This window comes from Protopterus annectens, chromosome 3.part0, assembly GCF_019279795.1.
Source record: "Protopterus annectens isolate FY-2018-M chromosome 3.part0, PAN1.0, whole genome shotgun sequence".
Classification (NCBI taxonomy): Eukaryota; Metazoa; Chordata; order Ceratodontiformes; family Protopteridae; genus Protopterus; species Protopterus annectens.
Genome location: NC_056731.1, coordinates 1,941,013,307 through 1,941,033,693, shown reverse-complemented (window position 1 = coordinate 1,941,033,693; position 20,387 = coordinate 1,941,013,307). Strand labels below are relative to the sequence as shown.

Here is a 20,387-nt window from a genome sequence, read left to right as displayed (position 1 = left end):
CCTATGTATTTTTATTTAGTTTAGTAATAACCTACCAACGATATTTTAAGAAGCAGTTCACAAAATCGCACGAAAATCCATTATCATAAATATTAACAGTGGCTGATTAATTACGCGTGACCATATTGCCGACTTCATTTTATGTTTATGCATTCTTACAAAAAGCATCACGGAATGTTCTGACGCACGCACACACGTGCATCTCCCAGCCTTCTCATCAAGCCGGCAGAACTACATATCCATCATGCTCTGCACATGGCGCCTGCGCATTAACGTATTCCTAGAGTTGTGGAAACAATAAAGTTTGGAAGAAAGAGGAGTTTAGCCGGGTGGTTGTGAGGCCAAATACTGGTGGTATAGTGAGTCAATGGCATCGGGATTAGTGGGATTGCCGGCGGTGGTTCAGGCCCGCAAAAAGGATGGTGGGCCGACTGCGAAGTTCTGGGAGAGCCCCGAGACTGTGTCTCAGATGGATGCTGTGCGAGTGTGGATCAGCAAGCACTATAAAAAGGTTAGCACACCGTATGACTGAGGGAGGGAACTAGCCTCTTTATACTTCACTCATTTCCATTCATTGTGAGTTAGAGAAATATTTGCAAGAATGCTGTGGATAAGGTAAGCAGGGTTCTGAGAGTCAAGATTATGCAAGTGTTGGCAGCTCCACATTCTGCCTAGTGTTTTCTTGCTATGGTAAAACAAAGAAGAGAGCCATGGAAGAGGCCCACGTTTGACACTGACGGCTGACTGCAAAAGTTAAATTTTATTTGCAGGGGTTGTTTTAGTTGCAACAATATTTTGACGTGCATTGATGCTTGGAAGTTGTTTGTAGCTTTATTTTGACTGCGGCAAAACCACATCTGTAGAGGACCGTTCCCGCTGTTATTTATTTGCAAGTCTAAGGGGGCTGGACTGTACATATGCTGTGTTTACCTTGTGTGCCCTGGCTCTTCAGCAAGGCACTGTAATTTGAGTTACAGTTATTTTTGCAAGCATGTCTTTCAGCAGTTGTGAGTCAGAGCGCTATGGTTTTATTAATTTAATTTTGTTTTTTTTTTTGCATTTGGTTTTAACTTTTTTTCCTTGTTATAGATTTAATGTTTATATAGAAAGATTTGTTTAGGGTATCTGTGTTGAGCCAGCAACACATTGTTATATGCATGTCTCTCAATAAGTCAGGGGCAAATACTATAAATAATCGGGGCACTTTTAAAATATTAGCACTGTTAACCTGAGACATTCAGAGAATACGGGAATGTTAAAACGCCTTTGCTTGGGTAAGACAGATCAATAACTTAATTAATGTCATTATTTATCAAGTGCAATGCACCACCTTCTATCCAAAAACCTCCAGTTTTAGGAGGGTTTAAGAAGAACAAAGCTAAAATTTGAGTCAAAATCGGAGATGTCCTTGAAAATTGGGGGCATTTGAGAGATATGGTTTTATGGAGTGATCTGTCTGATTTATTTTTGCTCCAAAATTTGAGATTTATTCTGAACTCCTTTTTTTCAGGATTTTAATAATCAGAAGGATCAGTTCTGAGCCCTTTCTTATTTGCAATGGTGATGGACAGGTTGACAGACGAGATCAGAAAGGAGTCCCCGTGGACTATGATGTTTGCAGATGACATTGTGATATGTAGTGAGAGTAGGGAACAGGTTGAGGAGACCCTGGAGAGGTGGAGATATGCTCTAGAGAGGAGAGGAAAGGAATGAAGGTCAGCAGGACTAAGACAGAATGTGTGTGTGAATGAGAGGGAGGATAGCTGAATGGTGATGCAGGGAGTAGACTTGGCGAAGGTGGATGAGTTTAAGTACTTGGGATCAGTGGTTCAGAGTAATGGCGAGTGTGGTAGAGAGGTGAAGTACGGGCAGGATGGAGTGGGTGGAGAAGAGTGTCAGGAGTGATTTGTGATAGACTAGTACCAGTAAGAGTGAAAGGGAAGGTCTGCAAGAGGGTTGTGAGACCAGCTGTGTTCTATAGGTCGGAGACAATGACATTGACAAAAAAGCAGGAGTCAGAGCTGGATGTGGTAGAGTTAAAGATGTTAAGATTTGCACTGGGTGTGACAAAGCTAGACAGGATTAGGAAGAAGTATATTAGAGGGTCACCCCAGGTTGGATGGTTTGGAGACAAAGCCAGAGAGGCGTTGCGTTGGTTTGGACATGTGCTGAGGAGGGGTGCTGGGTATATTGGGAAAAGGATTCAAAGGATGAAGCTGCCGGGTAAGAGGAATGCCTGCGATAAGGTTTATGGATGTGTTGAGAGAGGACATGCAGGTGGTTGGTGTGACAGAGGACAGGAAAAAATGGAAACTGATGATCCTCTGTGGCGAACCCTAATGGGAGCAGCCGAAATAAAAAGAAGAGGGTGAGATGTATTTTTGGAAACACTGTGACTTTCTTGAGGTCTATTGGACACTGTGCACATCAGTGATTTGTTAATGTATGAATGTCTTATTTTGCTATATTTATTACAAGTCTTTAGTTTTACTTGCAAGTAGTGAGTCCTGGTCTAGCCCATTGATCTTTGAATATTTTCTTGTGTACATGTGATGAGTGTTTGTAGTTACTTTGTACTTGGTGGTGTACTGTTTTGCATAGGTCTATGTATGTGGTTGTCTAGAAAACTAATGAATAGAGTGGTGAAGCTGGAAAATACTGTTTTGTACTTATTTGAGTCCAACTTCATGATATTTACCCCACCACCCCACAGAAATGTTTCTGTACACTTAATAAACGTGCACTTCATTTTTAGGTGAAGCTACCTCTTGACAAAAACGTTTTCTTTTTGATTATGTTTTCATAATGTAGTGTACTTCTAAATAATCGCTCTATGTATAAAAAGTTTGAACAAGCAGAACTGTTTGCAAATAAAATGGTGGTCCTAAAAAACATCTGCGTTACAGAAATCAGTAAATGCTAAGGAAGATAAATCAAAATTGTTTATGAAATGAAAGCCAAGTCTATAAACAAGATACTCTTTTTGTATTCTATGAGGAGTGTTCTGTCTGGAATCCTCTTTTTATACAGGTTTGTGCTGTTAACATTAATTGTTATGTGAGATGGCTAGAAATGGTTGTATGCTTTGTTATTCCTTTGGATGTGTGTGTGTTTTGAAACATGCATATTAATTCTTGGTGGCTTATTATAGAGCTACAGTTGAGTAGTACATAGACAAACCGGGGGGGGAGATGGAAGTGCCACAAGTACTTTATTTAGTTGCTTGGTTGTTTTTGTTAGGGAATCTAGGAAGTGAACTGTTCCCATTGTTTTACGGTCTGTATCTCAGGTTATATACAAACTTGAATTATTGATAGGTGTCATGTTTGTTTATTTTCTTGTCTTCTCCTTTTGGCTTTTCCTGTTAGGGGTCGCCACATATGTAGATAATTGTAATGCAGCAAAAGGCATACCATTTCCATCAGATGCACTATAGTTAGAAAATTGCAGACTACTACTTTCTCTGCATTTCTTTTAATTACATTTCTGCCGTGTGGAGAAAGAACCATTACAGTAACTTTGAGCTTATTTAATAGACTGCACGTTTGAGGACACAATATGCACTACTTAAGAATGGCATGAATTATCTTTGTTGTTGAATTGGGCAGTTACTGACTTTCACAGGGTGCACATATGGGAACATGGAACAAGACTGAGTATAATTAATTTTAGATCTACCAGAGAATGGCTAGTATGGCTCATGTTGTATACAGGATTAACCTGTTAACAGGCTTTAAGTAGTATTTGATTATGTCTTGCTCCACTTGCAAGTGTCAGAAGCTACTTAACCATGTTTTTGTAATGTTGCTTGGTTATATTTTTTCTTTAATTCTAGACTGTACTTTACTTTCTCCCTGCAAATTTTAAATATTTGCAGTTTTGTTTAAGGTATGAATTGGCTCAATTTGACTTTGTGTGGCATTTTTGTACTTGACATCTATCTTTTTTTTTTTTTCCCCTGCTTTGGCATTTAGGAAGTCACACAATGCTTTCCTAAGGAATTTATCACTAATTGTAATTTTTTTTCCCTAGTAAAAGCTGTAAAATCTGTTTAGTGTGTGTGAATTCAGTGCACTGTTACTTCATAATTTCAGTCGCAGTTGATTGAGCAGTGGTGTCAGAAATGTCAAGAAACTTGTAACTGCTAGCTGACAGGAATGAGTGGGCAAGTAGTTCTGTTAACTGACTGACTAATTCTCTGTCTTTTCAAAAATAATGCTGTTTTTAAAAAGATGTGTGCTTAGAACAAGACTGGAAATGAGCCAGAGTTTGTGGAAAATAGTTGTGCTTTAATGATTCTGAGTGACTGAAATGGCCTGGAAAATACTGTTGTTTGGGGTGCAGAGTTCATTATGGGAAGGAAAGTGTAGCTAAGACTGTGTCTGTTTTGGGGCAGAAGTTAGAACATTTATGTATTTATTAATTTCAGTACTAAACAACAAAGTCAGATTAAAAGAATTTTTTTTATCATTGTCTAAAGATGATGACCTCTTTAATTGAGTTTACAAGGGTGAGGCGGTCCACGGGCTGTACTTATTTTGCCATTCCCTCTCCCCCTTACAGTGTACCTCTTGCGTTTAGAAGGGCAAGCAGGTTAGGCCTGGAATGAATTTTAGGGGTACCCATCCAGTTGGCAAGGCTTGCTTTAAAGGACACATGGGACCATTGTTTCAAGTGGAAGAGAAGATTGTTCTAGATATGAGGAAAGTGTTCTGTAACAAATCATTTCCTCCCATTGTGTCTTGGTTATTTGTTGATGGATGTTCAAGTATTTAGTTGGTGTTTATGGCCCTTTTTTGTTTTTGTAGAGGTGAAGGAAGTCACAGGGTTGGGTCCTTAATAGTACAGAATGGTAAATTTAAGTTGTGCAGAATTGTATAAATAGTACAGGGATTGAACTTCAGTCTCTATACTACTAGCTGAGAATCTTTATATTGGTAATCTTTTAGTTAGGAAGCTTTGGGGTCTTTCTAGCTTCATGATGTTTGGTTGTATATAAACTAAAGTGGGGGTGTTATAGTTTATAATTAGTTTGATCATGGCAGTGAATAGAAGAGTGATAATATTTGAACTAGACGAAATACCAATAATGATCTAAGTGGGCTAGATAGTGTTTGTTACGTGGTAGTAGAAAGAAAATTCTGCTGAGATGTCTGGTGATTTTTATCAACCTAGAGTTGTTTGCTGTCTATTAGAATAGTAGCTGCATTTGAGATTTGTTTACGCAAGGTGGTAGTGCTGTTATGTGTTGCATTTAATGTAAGACTGCAACGAGTTGTAAATCTTTTGCCCTTGCTTGTAGTAACAAGGTATTGGATGCCGAGTGAATGCCAGCACTCACCTTTCGGTCATCATCATATTTAGCTACCCACATGTCTAGGTTAGTAGTTTGTAGTTCAGAGAAGTAGTTTCTTAACAGGAGTCCTGAAAAATGCCAATAATCAAATTTTTACTTTAAGGGATGTCATCTGCTACTAAACTACATTAGTTCTGTCACCCATTTTGGTGTCCATCTATCAATGTAAGAGTCTTCTTTTAGGCCTTTAAGCTTATTCACAGTTCCAGCATAGATAATGTCCTAGGCCCTGACCTGATCCTGCTACACTGCATGAACTGTGTAGCCACCATCTGCAACTTCAAGTGACTTTACGAAATAAGATGGCATAATCTCTTTTCGGCAAAGCTTTACTGTTCTCAGCTTAGAGCAGTTAAGTTGTGTATATTTTTTTTAAATGGAGTTTATGCAGTTAGGCTTATTTGGTTTCTACTTTGATAGTGTGCATGTGTGTATACCCCCCACAGCACTCTTGGGAACCAATACCTATCAAATTTTATTGGAAAGCATGTCTAGTCTTAAAAAGGCCCCTTGGGATCAATAGCATAGTGTTCTGCTATGATACTGTGGTTGGTCTGTAGTGTCCAGGATTTAACTGGAGCCCCTTTTATGGTGGGGCATGACTATGGCTGACTTCTGTACCTCGGGAACATATGTTGTGGCTAATCCTAAGTTAGAGGTTTATGAGGGGTTCAGAGAATGTATTTGGCACTGTTAATAAAGCAATTGGACGTATTTTTTGGGTCCATACAGATATTTTTAGAAAGTACACACATTTTTATAATCTTTGGGTGAGGAAAGGCCTCAATTTGTAAATGTTAGTCCAGTGTTTCTGGTGCTCATTTAGAACTACACTTGTCTGCATGTGTAGTAGTTTTTAATAAAATCATTGCAAATTAATTGACCATTGCTAAATATTGCTTCTTAATTGTTTGATATAACAGAGGAAAGATTTTTTATTAACTTTGACTTTGCTAATTTTAATGCGTTTTCCTCTTTGATTCCCCCTTATGGTAACTTTCAGATTTTGTTGTTCTTTTTGTCAGTTTTTGATTTGTTTTAGGACTTAATTGCATTTGTTTTATTGTTGTGCTTATTAAAGCACCAAGTTGTTTTTATACTCCTCAGTGTATTTATCTAAAGTCAACATGTAATATATGTATGCAGTGTAATATGTACCCATACATACACAAGTCCTTTAATTCCGAAGTGATGCCTTGTGGTGGGTTTAGCTGCCCTAAAAGAGAATATTGATTGGCAATTGGATTTAAATAGAGATGTGTCCAGTGATGCTGTAGGAGTAGTGTGATGTTTGTGAGGGCAAGATTTAAAATACTAACCAGCCTACCATTAGGGGCCAGAATCATTTGTACAAATGGTGGCAAGTCTAGGAATCTTTGGGTGTACCTTACATTTATGGTATATGTCCCCCATTTCATTAATCGATAAGTGAGGTCTCCCATCCTTCTAGAGAGAGAGATGGTGACCTATTGCAGACTGTTACTGGATAAATTTGTCTTGTTTTAGGTAATTTTATAATTTCTTTTTCAGAGTAATGAAGAATCCTTTCTAAATAGGATTGCTAACAAATACTTGGCTCTCCTGTACACCTTCCAGAAGATCTGAATGCATGTGTGCTTAAACGCAGAAGTGCTTTGTTTCAGTTAAAAAAAAAAAAAAAAAAAAAAAAAAAAAGTCTGTTACAACGTAGATATTGACATATTCAAGCTGCAGATGTGGTTCAAGATCTGGTAGTTTATGATCAGCATTCAGCGGAGCATCCTTGATGTGGTGCTGACTGGCATTTGCTGCAAACCTTTTGATTAAATGAGAATGTCTGTCTGTAAGGCAGACTTTTACTTAAAGGCACTATGGGGTTAGTAAGTGCTTTGACCTGTGTGTGGAAGCTGTGGAATGAATGTTGATAGCAGTCCTTGGTGAGTGGGTTATGGTGAAAATCATCTTGTCCGTAGCGGACATGAACTTTATTCCCTTAGACTCCACATGCTTTGCCAATTAGTAAAAGCTGCTATCTTTTTTTGTAGGTTCATAAATATGTACATGATGCACATGGACCAGAAAACCACTACTGGGCCTAGTCAACTAAGCCCAAGAATAAGTGGATTACTTGTGGTTCCTAACAGGAATGTCATGCTTTGTACCTTGTGGTTAAATTTAAGATTGCCCTTCCCAGTCTTCACAGTGTGACCAACATGCTGCATTATTCAATTTGTAACGGAGGCTTACTCAATAAGAAGAGAGTTGTTGGGGTGTGTTTTTTTTTTTTTTTAATTTTTATGGCATACTCCTGATCCTGTTGTGCTGGATCTACTTCTAATACTAGTGAGATGAAAATGAAGTACTCTAATGGCAAATTTATCCCAGGGTAAGTCGACACTTGCCCAAACTTCAACGAAAGACGCACTGTAGTAAATAAAACCCACCTAAGTGGGGGGCAAAGCCCCCTAACTATACATGCCCCCTCCGGGATCAGACTACGGTGTAGAAGAGGGCATGTTGGGGAAAGTGGGTACTTGCCTTGGGGAAAAAAATCACCATTTGGGTATTTTGTGTTTGCAATTTTCACCTCATAAAAATTAAATTCTATGATATGCCCGTTTGAGTATTAGAGTGTCAGTTGTGTTTGGTATAAAAGATCAAGCAGAGTTTTTTTTTTTTTTTTTTTTTTTCCATGACTCCAAAGGCTAGCAGAGAGCACCACAAGTATCATGTATAAGGTACAATAAAAACCCTCTCACTTTATTTTAGCAGCATAATTTAATAAGTTCAAACTAGTTGTTTTCTTTGTTAAAGAGAGACATTCAAGTTGGACGAGATGCTTAAAGAACATCACAGATGTGGTGGTCTGTGGGTCAGATGAGGGAGTATAGGAAGGGGATATGGCTATGATGGGTCAGATAAGGGAGTATAGGAAGGGGATATGGCACTTTTATTGCTGCTGAATGAAATTGTAAATGTGATAGGTGGAGGAATTTTCTGACTACAACTGTTCATGTTTTCATTCATTGTACAGTGTATTTAATAATGGATGTATATTTTAATGCAAGCAGAGTTTTGTCATTTTGTCACTAGCTCTCATCGAACAGCTACTACATATAAATCTCGCGTTTGCTAGACATGGGGGTTGGGAGGATGGTCTAATGGTTAAGGTGTTTGCCTTACAAACACAAGGTACAGGGTTTGAATCTCACAGGAGATAATTGGCTAGGCATAAAATAGCTCGCAAGGGCAGTGAGCCTAGTACTAACCTATGAACCTAAATGATACCAGGATATAAGCACCTTCATAGAATTAATGAAACAAATTGTGGAGTGATGACTTTGAAGGTACCTAAACTTATGATGGAGTCTACTTTAAGTATGTAACTTTGATTTGGTGTGATGTGTATGGTATGGTGCAGAGTTCCACTCTGGACCAGAGCCTAGTATATCTTTTGGATAAAACAAAATGAGCTCCAGTGTGTGTCCCTGATGCCTTCTTGGATTGAGCATTTTAGGTGCTGTACATCAACATGAGCCGGTGAGAAGTCAGAATATTGTATGTGGTATTGTAGGATCCTTAAGATAGCCTAAATCATGACAGTAGAAAGGAGACTTTCACATTGTCCTTCGTCCAGTCTTTTCAGACTGCTTGAAGTTGGGGATTACTAGTATATCTCTGATTGGACATGGTCTTTGTGGCAATGGAAGGTTTGCAGTCTGCAGCTTTGCAACTCAATGAATTATTGTGAGCTTGGTGGTTAACAACTGTCATTTGGTCCAGCATTACATAAACTGCTCATTTCCTGCCTTCCCTTAAACCTCACTCACCTCCTGTTTATTCTGCATGTATTATTTCTACAGTTCATTTTGTTATATGTAATCTATTCCTTCCCTTCTTTTAAGATTTCCAGTACCAGCTCTTTATTTTCTTTTGTAATGTTTAATACTTTAGGTAGAGTTGGTTTAGAGTTTAGTTTCCATTTCTTTGTTTTGCAGCCAGTAGAATTAAATAAGGCCTTATTTTGTTTAGGCAATTCAGATCATGAGTCTCTGCTCAAATTTCTTTTCATAGGTAGATAGTAGGCTATCTGCCTGAGGGCATTTATAAGCCTAGCCCGTAAGTGTCGACTATCGCCGCCCCATAAATTAGTTAGCTTGCGCCTCTGTCAAGCAGAGCCATAGACGTGATCCCCGGGGTGTACTTTATATTTCCCATCCACTCGTCAAGGCTCTTCTTGAAGAGTAATATTGAGGTGCTCTATCTAATGTAATTGGGGATTTTGTTCCAAAGCATGGGGAGTCTCTGTGACAGGAATCTGTCCCTCCACCATGTTCTATTTATTGTAGTGTTGAGGTTTAGCTCACTGGAGCTCGTAGTGACTTGGATTTCTTTAGGTGGAGCATGTCCATCAATTCCGAGTTGAACATGGCTTTGTAGGTTAGGCAGAGATCACCTCTGAGCAAGCGGTATGCCACTGAGTAAAGCCGGAGTTTTTTCAGTCTGGCTGCATATGTTTGAGGGCTGTGATCCTCTTGGTGAGGTACTTCTGTGGTCTCTCCAGCTGCTGGTAGTGTCTTGTGAGGTACATCCCAAAAGGGGCATTGTACTCTATGATGGGTCTGATGAGTGACGAGTATAGGGGCACTATTACTGCTTTATTTCTAGATGTGAACCCTTTAGTAATTTAGATGGGCTACATAGAAGGATTTCCTAACTACTTTGGCGATGTGATTGTCAAACGAGAGATTACTATCTACCCGAGTCCCCAGGTCTCATTACCGCTTCTGAATTAAGGGGGCTGCCACCAATGTGGTAGTTTGGGAAGAACAAAACATCCACGAACGGGATGACTATGTATTTTTTGGCATTTAACTTGAGGGCATGACTTTGACACAGTGTGTCAGTCTCGGTGAGGCCCTTCTGGAGAATGTCCGTGTCAGCCAGAGTGTCGATTATGGTTCCCAGCTTGCAGTCATCAGCAAATTTGGTCAGCCATAAACCTTTTGTGTTTGCCTGTACTTTTGAGAAATATATGCCGAACAGTAGCAGGCCCAAGACTGAACCCTGGGGGACACCACTTGTGACTGGTTTAGAGTCGGGCATGGATCCTGCTATTCTTACCTAGTCAGTTCTGTCTGTAAGCCAGCTGGCAACCCATCTCATGACGTAGGGATTTATGTTTAGGCTGGTGAGTTTGTCTATGATACCAGAGTGAGGAATGGTGTCGAAAGCCTAGGCAAGGTCTATGTAGGCTGTATGAACCACCTTACCCTCATCAGTGGCTTTGGTGACTATTTCGAAGAAGTCAACCAGGTTCAATAGGCATGATTTGCCCTTAACAAAGCCAAACTGAGTTGGGTCAAGTGTTTGGAGGTCTCCTATGTCCTTGTTAATGAGTTCCATGATGATACGCTCCATAGCCTTGCAGACCAGGCTGGTCAGGCTTATAGGGCGATAGTTACCAGAGTCAGTTGTTGCTCCCCCTTTGTGAAGTGGAATAACTGTTGCTGTGCGCCATTCCAAGGGCACGTAGCCTGTGGATAGGCTGAGGTTGAAAAGTTTCTTTAGGAGAGGGCTTAGTTCATCTTGCAGTTCATGCAGGACGCAGCCTGGGACTCTGTCTGGCCCCACTGATGCTGGTTTTTTTTGCTTTTGTAAGGGCTATTTTTACTTGTGCTTCTGTGATTTCAGGGATGCTGGACTCTTTGTGTATTACTATGGGTCCTTTTGGGGTTATGTGAGGGTGAAGTTGGTACTAAATCTATCTGCCAGGATGTTGGCAATGTCCGTAGGTTCCATATATTTTGTGCTATTTTGCACCAGCTGGGCGCATGTCTGTGATTTACCACTTAGATTCTTTACATAGCCATAGAAGGCTTTGTGGTTATCTTTTGAGTCCTTGGCTATCTTTCTTTCAAACTTTGCCTTGGAAGATTTTATAAGGAACCTAAGTTTTTTACTAATACTGGTCAGGGATGTCTTCCCTTCTTGGGATTTGCCTTTTTTCTGGACTATTTTCCTCCTTCTGTTGTATAGTTTGTTGATTGCTGGCGTCCACCAGACTGGTTTCCTTCTCGTGGAGGAGTGAGTCTTGGTTTTACTAGGGATGGCGCGATCCATACATCCTTGTAGGTGTTGATAGAGTGCATTTGTAAAGACTTCCGCATTTTGGGAGGAGTTATCCCTAGGTGTGGGCGGTATGAAGCTACCCACCTCAGTCTTGAGCTATGTGAAGTTGGCTTTGGGAAATTTTTTCACTGAGGTTTCCTTGTGTGGGGGAGATGGTGGGGTGTGGACATCCAGTGTGATTAGTTTATGGTCAGATCTAACCAGTGACTGGTTTACCTCCGGTGTGGACACCTGTCGCTCATGTGGTGATGACCAGGTCTAGTATGTTTCCACCTCTGGTTGGGGAGTTTACCAGCTGATCCAAGGCATTTGAGTTGATAAATTCCAGGAATCGCTGGGCCTGGGAGTTAGTACTAGACTAGTTTTCCCAGTTGATGGAGGGGTAATTGAAATCGCCCAATATCAGGGTGTTTTGTAGGACCTTAATGTTTTCCAGTGTCTCCAGGAAGGTAGAGTGTTGATCCTAGGACATGGAGGGTGATCTGTAGCGAGCCACAAATTGCATTTCAGTTTTGCCTTGCGTTAGTTGCACATGGATGATCTCTGTAGTATCATGTTGTGCCATTAACCTGGAGGTGTGGGTATCCTTGATGAATATGGATACTCCTCCTCCTTTTGTTACTCGGTCCGTTTTCTGTGGCTGAAATGTGTGGTAAGAGTTGTGTCCTGGTAGTGTTGGGGTGCTCTCTGGAGCCTTAAACCAGGTTTCTGTTACTGCACAGATGTCGAGATTCTCCATACTGAGGAGTGCTTCGAGTGCGTGCATTTTGAGATTTAAACTCCTGGCATTGAGTAGCATAACCCTCATTTTCCTATTTTTTGTGCTGGTTATGGTGGCCTGTTTGACTTTTGGGCCTTGCCTAAAAAAGGCGCAGTGGGGACAGCAAGAGCCTTGGCCAGTATTTGAAAGCCTAGGGGTGCAACGAGGCTTGTCGAACATGTCGTTCAAGACTTGACAGATACTGGATCCCCTGTGAATGATACCAGAAGTTTAGCCAATTGTTGAAGCTGATCATTTTTTTCTTTATACTGTAGTATCATTCTTGGCGAGGGCAGAATGCTACTCGGGGTCATACCCGCCTGGGTTACATGATCAGAGAGCTCTTCCATGTCTCTCTTCATGTAGTCCAGGGAGGTACGTCTCGGGTCATTCACACCAGAATGTACGATGACAGTCATATTTCTGCTTGTTCTGGAGTGACTTGAGTGCTTGTGTTATGTGGCGGATTCTGGCTCCTGACATGCAGCTTACCGTAACCTTCTTCTTATCCAGTCTGGTGAGTGGGACATCAGTGTGCCTGACTGTGTAGTCTCCTATTACTAGTGTGGTAGGTATGCTATTTGGCCTTAAAGGCTGAGAGTGTGCGGCACACTGATTTTTGTGGTTTATGTGTTGTTTGGTTGGTGATGTGATGTACTGGTACGGGTGTTTGGAAGGCTGCCTTGGAGGTCTCTGTTTTTTTGGTAAGTTATTAGTTAGAGCCTCAGAGTATGATTTTGTGTGTTTGTGTATCTTTTGCCTGTGCTTGTATAGTTGGTCTATGTGAGGCTGGAGGTGTGGTGCAGGTGTTGACCTTCTCCTCTTGATTGACTGACTTTCAATCATGGGTGGAGAGCGCTTAGCCTCCAGTTTGGCTAAATAGTTACATCTCTCACATGTGTTAGAGTTGAGTGGTAGGAGGAGATGGTTGTCTGTGTACATGAGGCAGTTGTGACATTGACCCATGATACCCAGATTCACTAGCTGGACAGGAGAATGCACTGGAAATTGCCCTTTGGTCATGCCTGAATAATAGGGTGGGTTGTTATGTACCTTTGGCTGGTTGGGATGAATAAAAAGCCTTGCCCTGCTGGACAATCTACTGCTGGAGTTGTGCTTACTGTTAGCTTTGGCTAGTGCTGGGCGTTAGGTGTGTGGTTGAGTGCTTAGGTTGAGAGTTTGAGTTCCAAGGGAAAAATTGAAGTGTAGACTTTGTGGAGCTGGGAATAGTTTAACCCTAGCTAACCCATGCTGTGTGGTGCGCAAAACCTTGCAAACGTGGTTTATATGGCAGGGAAATGAAAGAGATAGGAATTAGCCCAAAATGGCCAATAGACTACAAACGTCTGTGCTGGGACCACTCCTTCAGGGATAGATAGGCTGCTCAAAGCTCCCCTCTCTCACAGGTGAACAGTGTGTACTAGGCCAGTGGCCCTGGAGCCAACCATATGCTCCCCTCCCCTGATATTTCTGACAAGAGTATTTTGTAGGGAGGTTGTAAAGCCTGACAACTTTTCCTATCACACTTCCAGCATTTGCTGTGTACCTGAGGAAAAAATTCTTTGAAGGCTGCCTGGGATATACAAATAACTGTGCAAAAATCCTAAACCAACTGGAATTTGTTGCATACTTGTGAGCCATACATGTGTTCATCCAATATTCGATTGTAAGTTGCTTTTTCAGTCTTTCTCCAAAATCGTTTTCTAACCTCCTCTCATTTGAGGATTCGATTTGAAGGTTTGATTCCCCCAACCTCCATTACATGTGTGACAGTGAGCAATTCACTTAACCAGACACAGCTCCTGAGCTGACTATGAAAAGGGTCCATGGATATTAGTGCTCTAGTATACAAATAAGTTGAATACATTTTGTATTAAATTGTATGAATTTTTTAACAGGCCCCACTGATTATCTGTGTTTTTAACAGCAGCTTCTGTTGTAGACTAATAAAATGGTACCAGATTTGGTCTTTCACTTAGTACTGCCCTATCCATTTCATTTTGCGTGTGATAGCGATCCTAGGGTAGAGAAAACTATCTCTCTCTAACCTGCAGTCCAGACATAGTCTTAACTTTATCCCACTCTTACTTTGTCTTTTCTTTGGTTATTTGGTCCCAGTACCTTGGTTCCTTTGCCAGTTTTATCCCAGTCCTACCCTGTTTTTTTTTTTTTTCTGTACCTCTCCTTAATCATTCCTATTGTCAAAATCATATTTTCCCCATTCCTGTGTTGACTTGGTTCTTGGAATACTTTCTGCAACTTTTTATGAATATTTTCTGTATGGTGGTGGTTCTGGTGGTGGTTCTGTTTAAGGATCTGCATCAGAAATCCAGTTTCCTTATTTCTTTAACTCCTTCTAGCTTCATCATCATCATCATCATCATCCCATTTCATTTCTCTTCATTACCATCTGCTTGTGTTGTGTATATTGACCCTAATTGCATAGCACTAAAATATTCTTACAAGTCAGGTGATCGTAAACCTCATTGTTCTATGGGGGGGGCAATTTATCCCACTTAACTCTTGCCCCCTTCCCTCCCAAATTCCTTCATGTTTGTCCACAACTTCTTCTCTGGTTGATAAATATATGCCAGACCTGTATGTGATAGTAAAGGGATTAAAAACATTTCCACTGCTTGTATCTTACTATCCATAAACAAGAGCTTCTATTTTTCTCAAATTTTTGTAATATCTTCTGATTAGTCTCTTCACACACAGTCTTGGCTGTCCTAACAGAAGCCTTTTAATCCATACTCCTAATTGTATTGTGTTCCTATAAGTATGGGTATTGCTGAACCAAGTTGAGTGGGTACATAATTTGTATATAGCCTTTGTTTTATTTCATTAATGTTACACACCAGAAAGACTTGAACCTGTCTCAAAATGTTCCACAGCACTGAAATGTCCTTTTCTGGATTTGTCAAGTACAAAATAAATCACATGGGAATAAAGTTGATTTTTCTTGTTTACCATACCTTTTATTATCCTTGAATTTGATTCCCTTATTTTTTACATTGCCTGCAAGTGTAAAGCAAATAAATGGGAAGGTGACGCCCAAGCCTCGTTCCTTTGTTCATACACCACTTATCAGAGTGGAACTAACACTACAACCTGTGAGAGATGCACTTTTATATAGCCAAACTGGAAGCAATGCTCTCTTCACCCAAGACTGGACTAGACCGGCAAGAGGAGACGGTAAACACTTGCACCACACCACACTTCTCACATAGTCCCTCAAACCTACACCACCAAAACACATGCACAGAAACACAAAACGCACACCTACATTCGCAGAGGCTCTCAATAAAAATCTGCCCAAGCAACAGGGACCTCCAAAGCAGAAATGCAAGCAACCCCCCCCCCAACACAACCCAAATGACACACAGCCCACAAACTCAGAATGCCCACTCAACCACAGCCAATAAGGCATAACAATGTACCCAACACTGTAGTCATAGGTGATTCTGTAGTCGGGCACACTGATGTTCCACTCACCAGGCTAAACAAGGAGAAAGTTACTGTCAGCTGCCTGTCTGGTGCCAGGATCCGCCACATCACGCACGCACTCTGGTCACTCCACAGCAAGTACAAATATGACTCTGTCATTGTCCATGTTGGTGTGAATGACCCGAGACGTACCTCCCTGGACTACATGAAGAGACATGGAGTAGCTGCCTGATCTTGTAGTCCAGGCAGGTATTACCCTAGCCCTGAGTAGCATCTTGCCATCACCCAGAATGATACCACAGTACAAGGACAAAATGATCGACTTCAAAAACTGGCTAAGCTTCTGGTGTCATTCTAAGGGGATCCAGTATCTGTCTGCTTGATATGACATGATCGACAGATAACGGTTCTTTGCCAGAGATGGCTTGCACCTGTCGCCCTTGGGATTCTGGATACTGGCTAAGGCTCTTGCCACCCCTATATTGCCTTTTTTAGGCAAGGTTCAAATGACAAATTCACCACTGTAACTGGTGCAAGCAAGCAAAATCTGAGGGTAATGCTATTCAATGCTGGAAGTCTAAATCTCACAATGCACTCACTTGAGGCACTCCTTAAAATGGAGAACATCGACATCTGTGCAGTGACAGAGACCTGGTTCAAGGTTCCAGAGTGCACCCCTGCATTACCAGGCTATAATTCATACCACATCTTTCGGCCACCTAACCTGGACTGAAACACTAAAGGCGGAGGCGTGTCCATATTCATTAAGGATATGCACACCTCCAGGCTAATTGCTTAGCATAATGCATCAGAGATTATCCTAGTGCAACTAACTCTGGGCAAGACCGCAATCCAAATTGTAGCTTGCTACAGATCCCCCGACATGCCCCAGGATTCCCACTCCTCATTTCTTGATACACTGGAAAATATTAGGGTACATCCTAACACCCTAATAATGGATGATTTCAACTACCCCACCATTAACTGGGAAAACTACTCCTGTACCAACTCTTTTGCTGAAAGTTTTCTGGAATTCATAAATTCCACCCCCTTGGATCAATTTAGCCACACCCCTACCAGGGACAGCAATATCCTAGACCTGGTCATTACCAACATGGGCAACTGGTGTTCCACACTGGAGATCAATTCCTCGTTGGTCAGATCTGACCACAAGGTAATCACCCTAGACATCCACATCCCACCCCCACCCCCATTAGGGAAACCACTGTAAAAAATTTCTCCAAAACCAACTTCATGCTTCTTAAGACAGAAGTGGCAAACTTCACGACACCCATGCGGAGTGACAATAGAGGTACGACTGCTGAATCCTACGCAAATGCACTTTATAAGCACTTAAACGAGTGCATGGATTGTGCAATCCCTAACAGAACCAAGGTGCTATCTTCCATAAAAAGGAAGTCAATTTGGTGGTCCCCTGTCATAAACTCCACAACAACAGAAAGAAACTGTTGCAAAAAAGAGTAAAATCCCATGAGTGGAGGAGCTCCCTGATCAGCCTCAGTAAGAAGCTGTGATCCCTGATAAAATCCTTCAAAGCTAGTTAGGAAAACAAAATCGCCACTGATTCTAAACACAGCCACAAAGCATTCTATAGCTGTGTCAAGAATCTCAATGGCAACACTCAGATCTGCTTTGAGTTATAGCACAACGGCACTAATTATGCAGACCCAACTGACATTGCCAACATCCTGGCAGATAGGTTCAATGCTGACTTTACCCCCTAAAGAGCCCATCTCTATACCGGAAGAATGCAAAGTTGCTGTAATCACAACTGCACAGGTAAAAACCACACTCTCGAAAGCCAAGAACACAGCTTCCATGGGACCAGACAACGTCCCAGGGCTGCATTCTACACTAACTACAGAACGAACTGGCACCCCACCTAAGTACCATGTTCAGTCATAGCCTCACATCAGGCTTTGTGCCTGCTGAATGGCGCATAGCGACGGTTATCCCACTCTACAAGGGGGGAGCCACCACAGACCCCGGGAACTACCGCCCCATTAGCCTGACGAGCCTGGTCTGCAAGGCCATGGAATGTATTATCATGGAACTTTTAAACAGACGTTGGTAATCTCCAAACTCTGGTCCCACCCAGTTCGGGTTTGTAAAAGGCAGATCATGTCTCCTAAACCTGATAGACTTCTTTGAAGCAGTCACCAAAGCCGTTGACAAGGGTAAAGTGGTTCACACAGCCTATCTAGATCTAGCCAAGGCTTTCAACACCATCCCCCACTCTGGAATTATAGATAAACTCACTAAACCTAGGTATAAATCCCTATGTCTCAAGATGGGTGGCCAACTGGCTCACTGACAAAATCCACACTGTGAAAGTAGCAGACTCCAAATCCGACTTCAGACCAGTGACAAGTGGAGTACCACAGGGTTCAGTCCTAGGTCCTCTCCTGTTTGGTATCTACTTCTCTGAAGTACAGGCTAACACAGAAGGTCTTTGGCTAACGAAGTTCGCAGAGGACTGCAAACTAGGAGCCATAACTGAAACTCCTAACTATGTGGACATCCTACAAAAGGGCCTCACTGAGACAGATGCCTGGTGTCAAAGCCCCTGGCCTCAAGTTCAATGCCAAAATTGTCATCCCCTTTGGTAAAAACTCTGTACCCATGAAAAACATAGGCGGTAGTATACTTAAACACCGAAAGTGTGATAAGTGACCTTGGGGACACAGGTGGACAGTAGTCTCTTCTTTGATAATCACATCGCCACAGTAGTCAGGAAATCCTTCTACGTGGCACACCCATCACAAAAGGTTTCTCATCCAGAAAAAGAGGTAATTGTTCCCCTGTACTCATCACTCATTAGACCCATTATAGAGTCATTGTTCCCCTGTACTCCTCACTCATTAGACCCATTATATAGAGTACAATGCCCCTTTTGGTATATACCTCACAAGACCTCTACAACAGCTGGAAAGGCCGCAGAAATACCTCACAAAGAGGATTACCCGCCTCAAACAGATGCCCTACGCAGACAATCTCAAAAAACTCCAGCTTTACTCCGCATATTGCCTACTCGGAGGTGATCTCTGCCTAACATACAAAGCTATGCCAAATCCAGAGCTGTTGGACATGCTCCACTTAAATCCCAATCCCTCTGAGCTACACGCTCTAGGGACCTAAACCTTGTCACTGCAATAAACCGAACACGCCGGAGTGATAGATTCCTGTCCCAGAGACTTCCCATACTCTGGAATAAACTACCCATCTATATCAAACAAAGCTCCTCATTAGCACTCTTCAAAAAAATCTTGATTGGATGGGAAATAGGAAATTCACCCCGGGGATCACCTCTGTGGCTCTGCTCGACAGGGGCACAGGAAAATAATTTTCTTGGGTGGCAAAAGCCAAGGTATCTTTTTGGCTGGGCTTGTATAGGCCCCAGGGCCGATAGCCTAGTACCTACCTATGAATTAGGTGAGTAGAGGATATTTGTCAGAGAGTGATGGAAGGATTATCAGAAGACCGAGAGTTGGTACAAGAAATGGTACAGTAAAGTAGGTACATAGATAAATGTCTGGGGAAGAGTAAAGAATCACAGTGAATAGGAAAACGGTGCCTAGGCAGATCATTACAGAGAAATTTTAACCCGTTGGGTAAGATACTGGCCTAGTGTTTAACAAATGCTGTGTTTCTGCTTTTCAAATACCATATAAACAACTGTATGTTTCTGATTACAAATACCAAGTATGCTTCTGCTTACAAAACCAGTTAGAACTGTAGTTAGTTGAGATGCGGATTAGAGTTTGCAACCAACACTGTTTCTACTTTTCAGATACCAAATAAACTGTGTTTCTCCTTACTATGTTTCTGCTAACTAATACAATGGAAACTGTAGGTAGGTAGCAAATACTGTTTCAGCTTTTCAAATGCCAGATACCAAATAAACAAACTGTATGTTCCTCCTTACTGATAGCAGATATGTTTCTGTTAACCAATACCAATTAGAGCTGTAGTTAGGTAAGATATTGACTAGCATTTGTAACAAATGCTGTTACTGCTGTTTGTGTACAAAACAAACAGCAACTGTACGTTTCTGCTTATTAATACTAAATGCAACTACAGTGAAGCTGATATCAAAAAGGAATTTTAAGTTTAGATATGTAAACAAGCATATACACACTGGATTAAATCACCAAGCTCAAAAAAGCATCACAGTTTTGTCAGTCTATACACTGTAAATAGCAATAGTAAATGTAGTACTAATATAAACCAGCATAAAAATCCCTGTAATGTATGACAGCAAACAGCAAACAGACAATGCTAAAAAGGCATATGCATATTAAAAAAAAAAAAAACTTAGTGAGCACAGGCAGCAAACTAAGGGAAACTCCTTCAGGTTGGGACTATACTACATTTTAAAGATGGCTCCAAAAGGGGTGGGTATTGATATAGCCTCCTATGAGAATGGGGAGGGGGGTAGCAATTATCACTGAGATTGGGTGGTTAGAACTGGTTGCTGATCAACCCCAGCAGGAGGGATTCCAAATCGTAAAGAAAAAAAAAAGCAATCAGGAACTAGGAAATGTAAGTAAGACCATGCACTATGTTATAGCTTGTCAGCTTACAGAAATCAAATATTGCTAGCAGCTCTTTATGGGGGAGTAGAGCTAAGGGAATTGGGACGGAACTAAAGGTTGGTTTGGAATAGTTTTAACCTATGACTCTGGAGCTCAC

At 41.3% G+C, this 20,387-nt stretch overlaps 1 protein-coding gene across 1 annotated transcript in view; it reads left to right on the top strand.

Annotated features, from left to right (window-relative positions):
- The first annotated feature begins 264 nt into the window (after positions 1-264).
- The window catches only part of SMARCC1 (SWI/SNF related, matrix associated, actin dependent regulator of chromatin subfamily c member 1), a 1,897,600-nt gene continuing 1,877,477 nt past the window's right edge, over positions 265-20,387 (top strand). Inside the window, exon 1 of the mRNA XM_044066067.1 lies at positions 265-511. Coding sequence (XP_043922002.1) covers positions 368-511 — 144 coding nt within the window. The 5' untranslated portion in view covers positions 265-367. The remainder of the gene's footprint in view (positions 512-20,387) is intronic.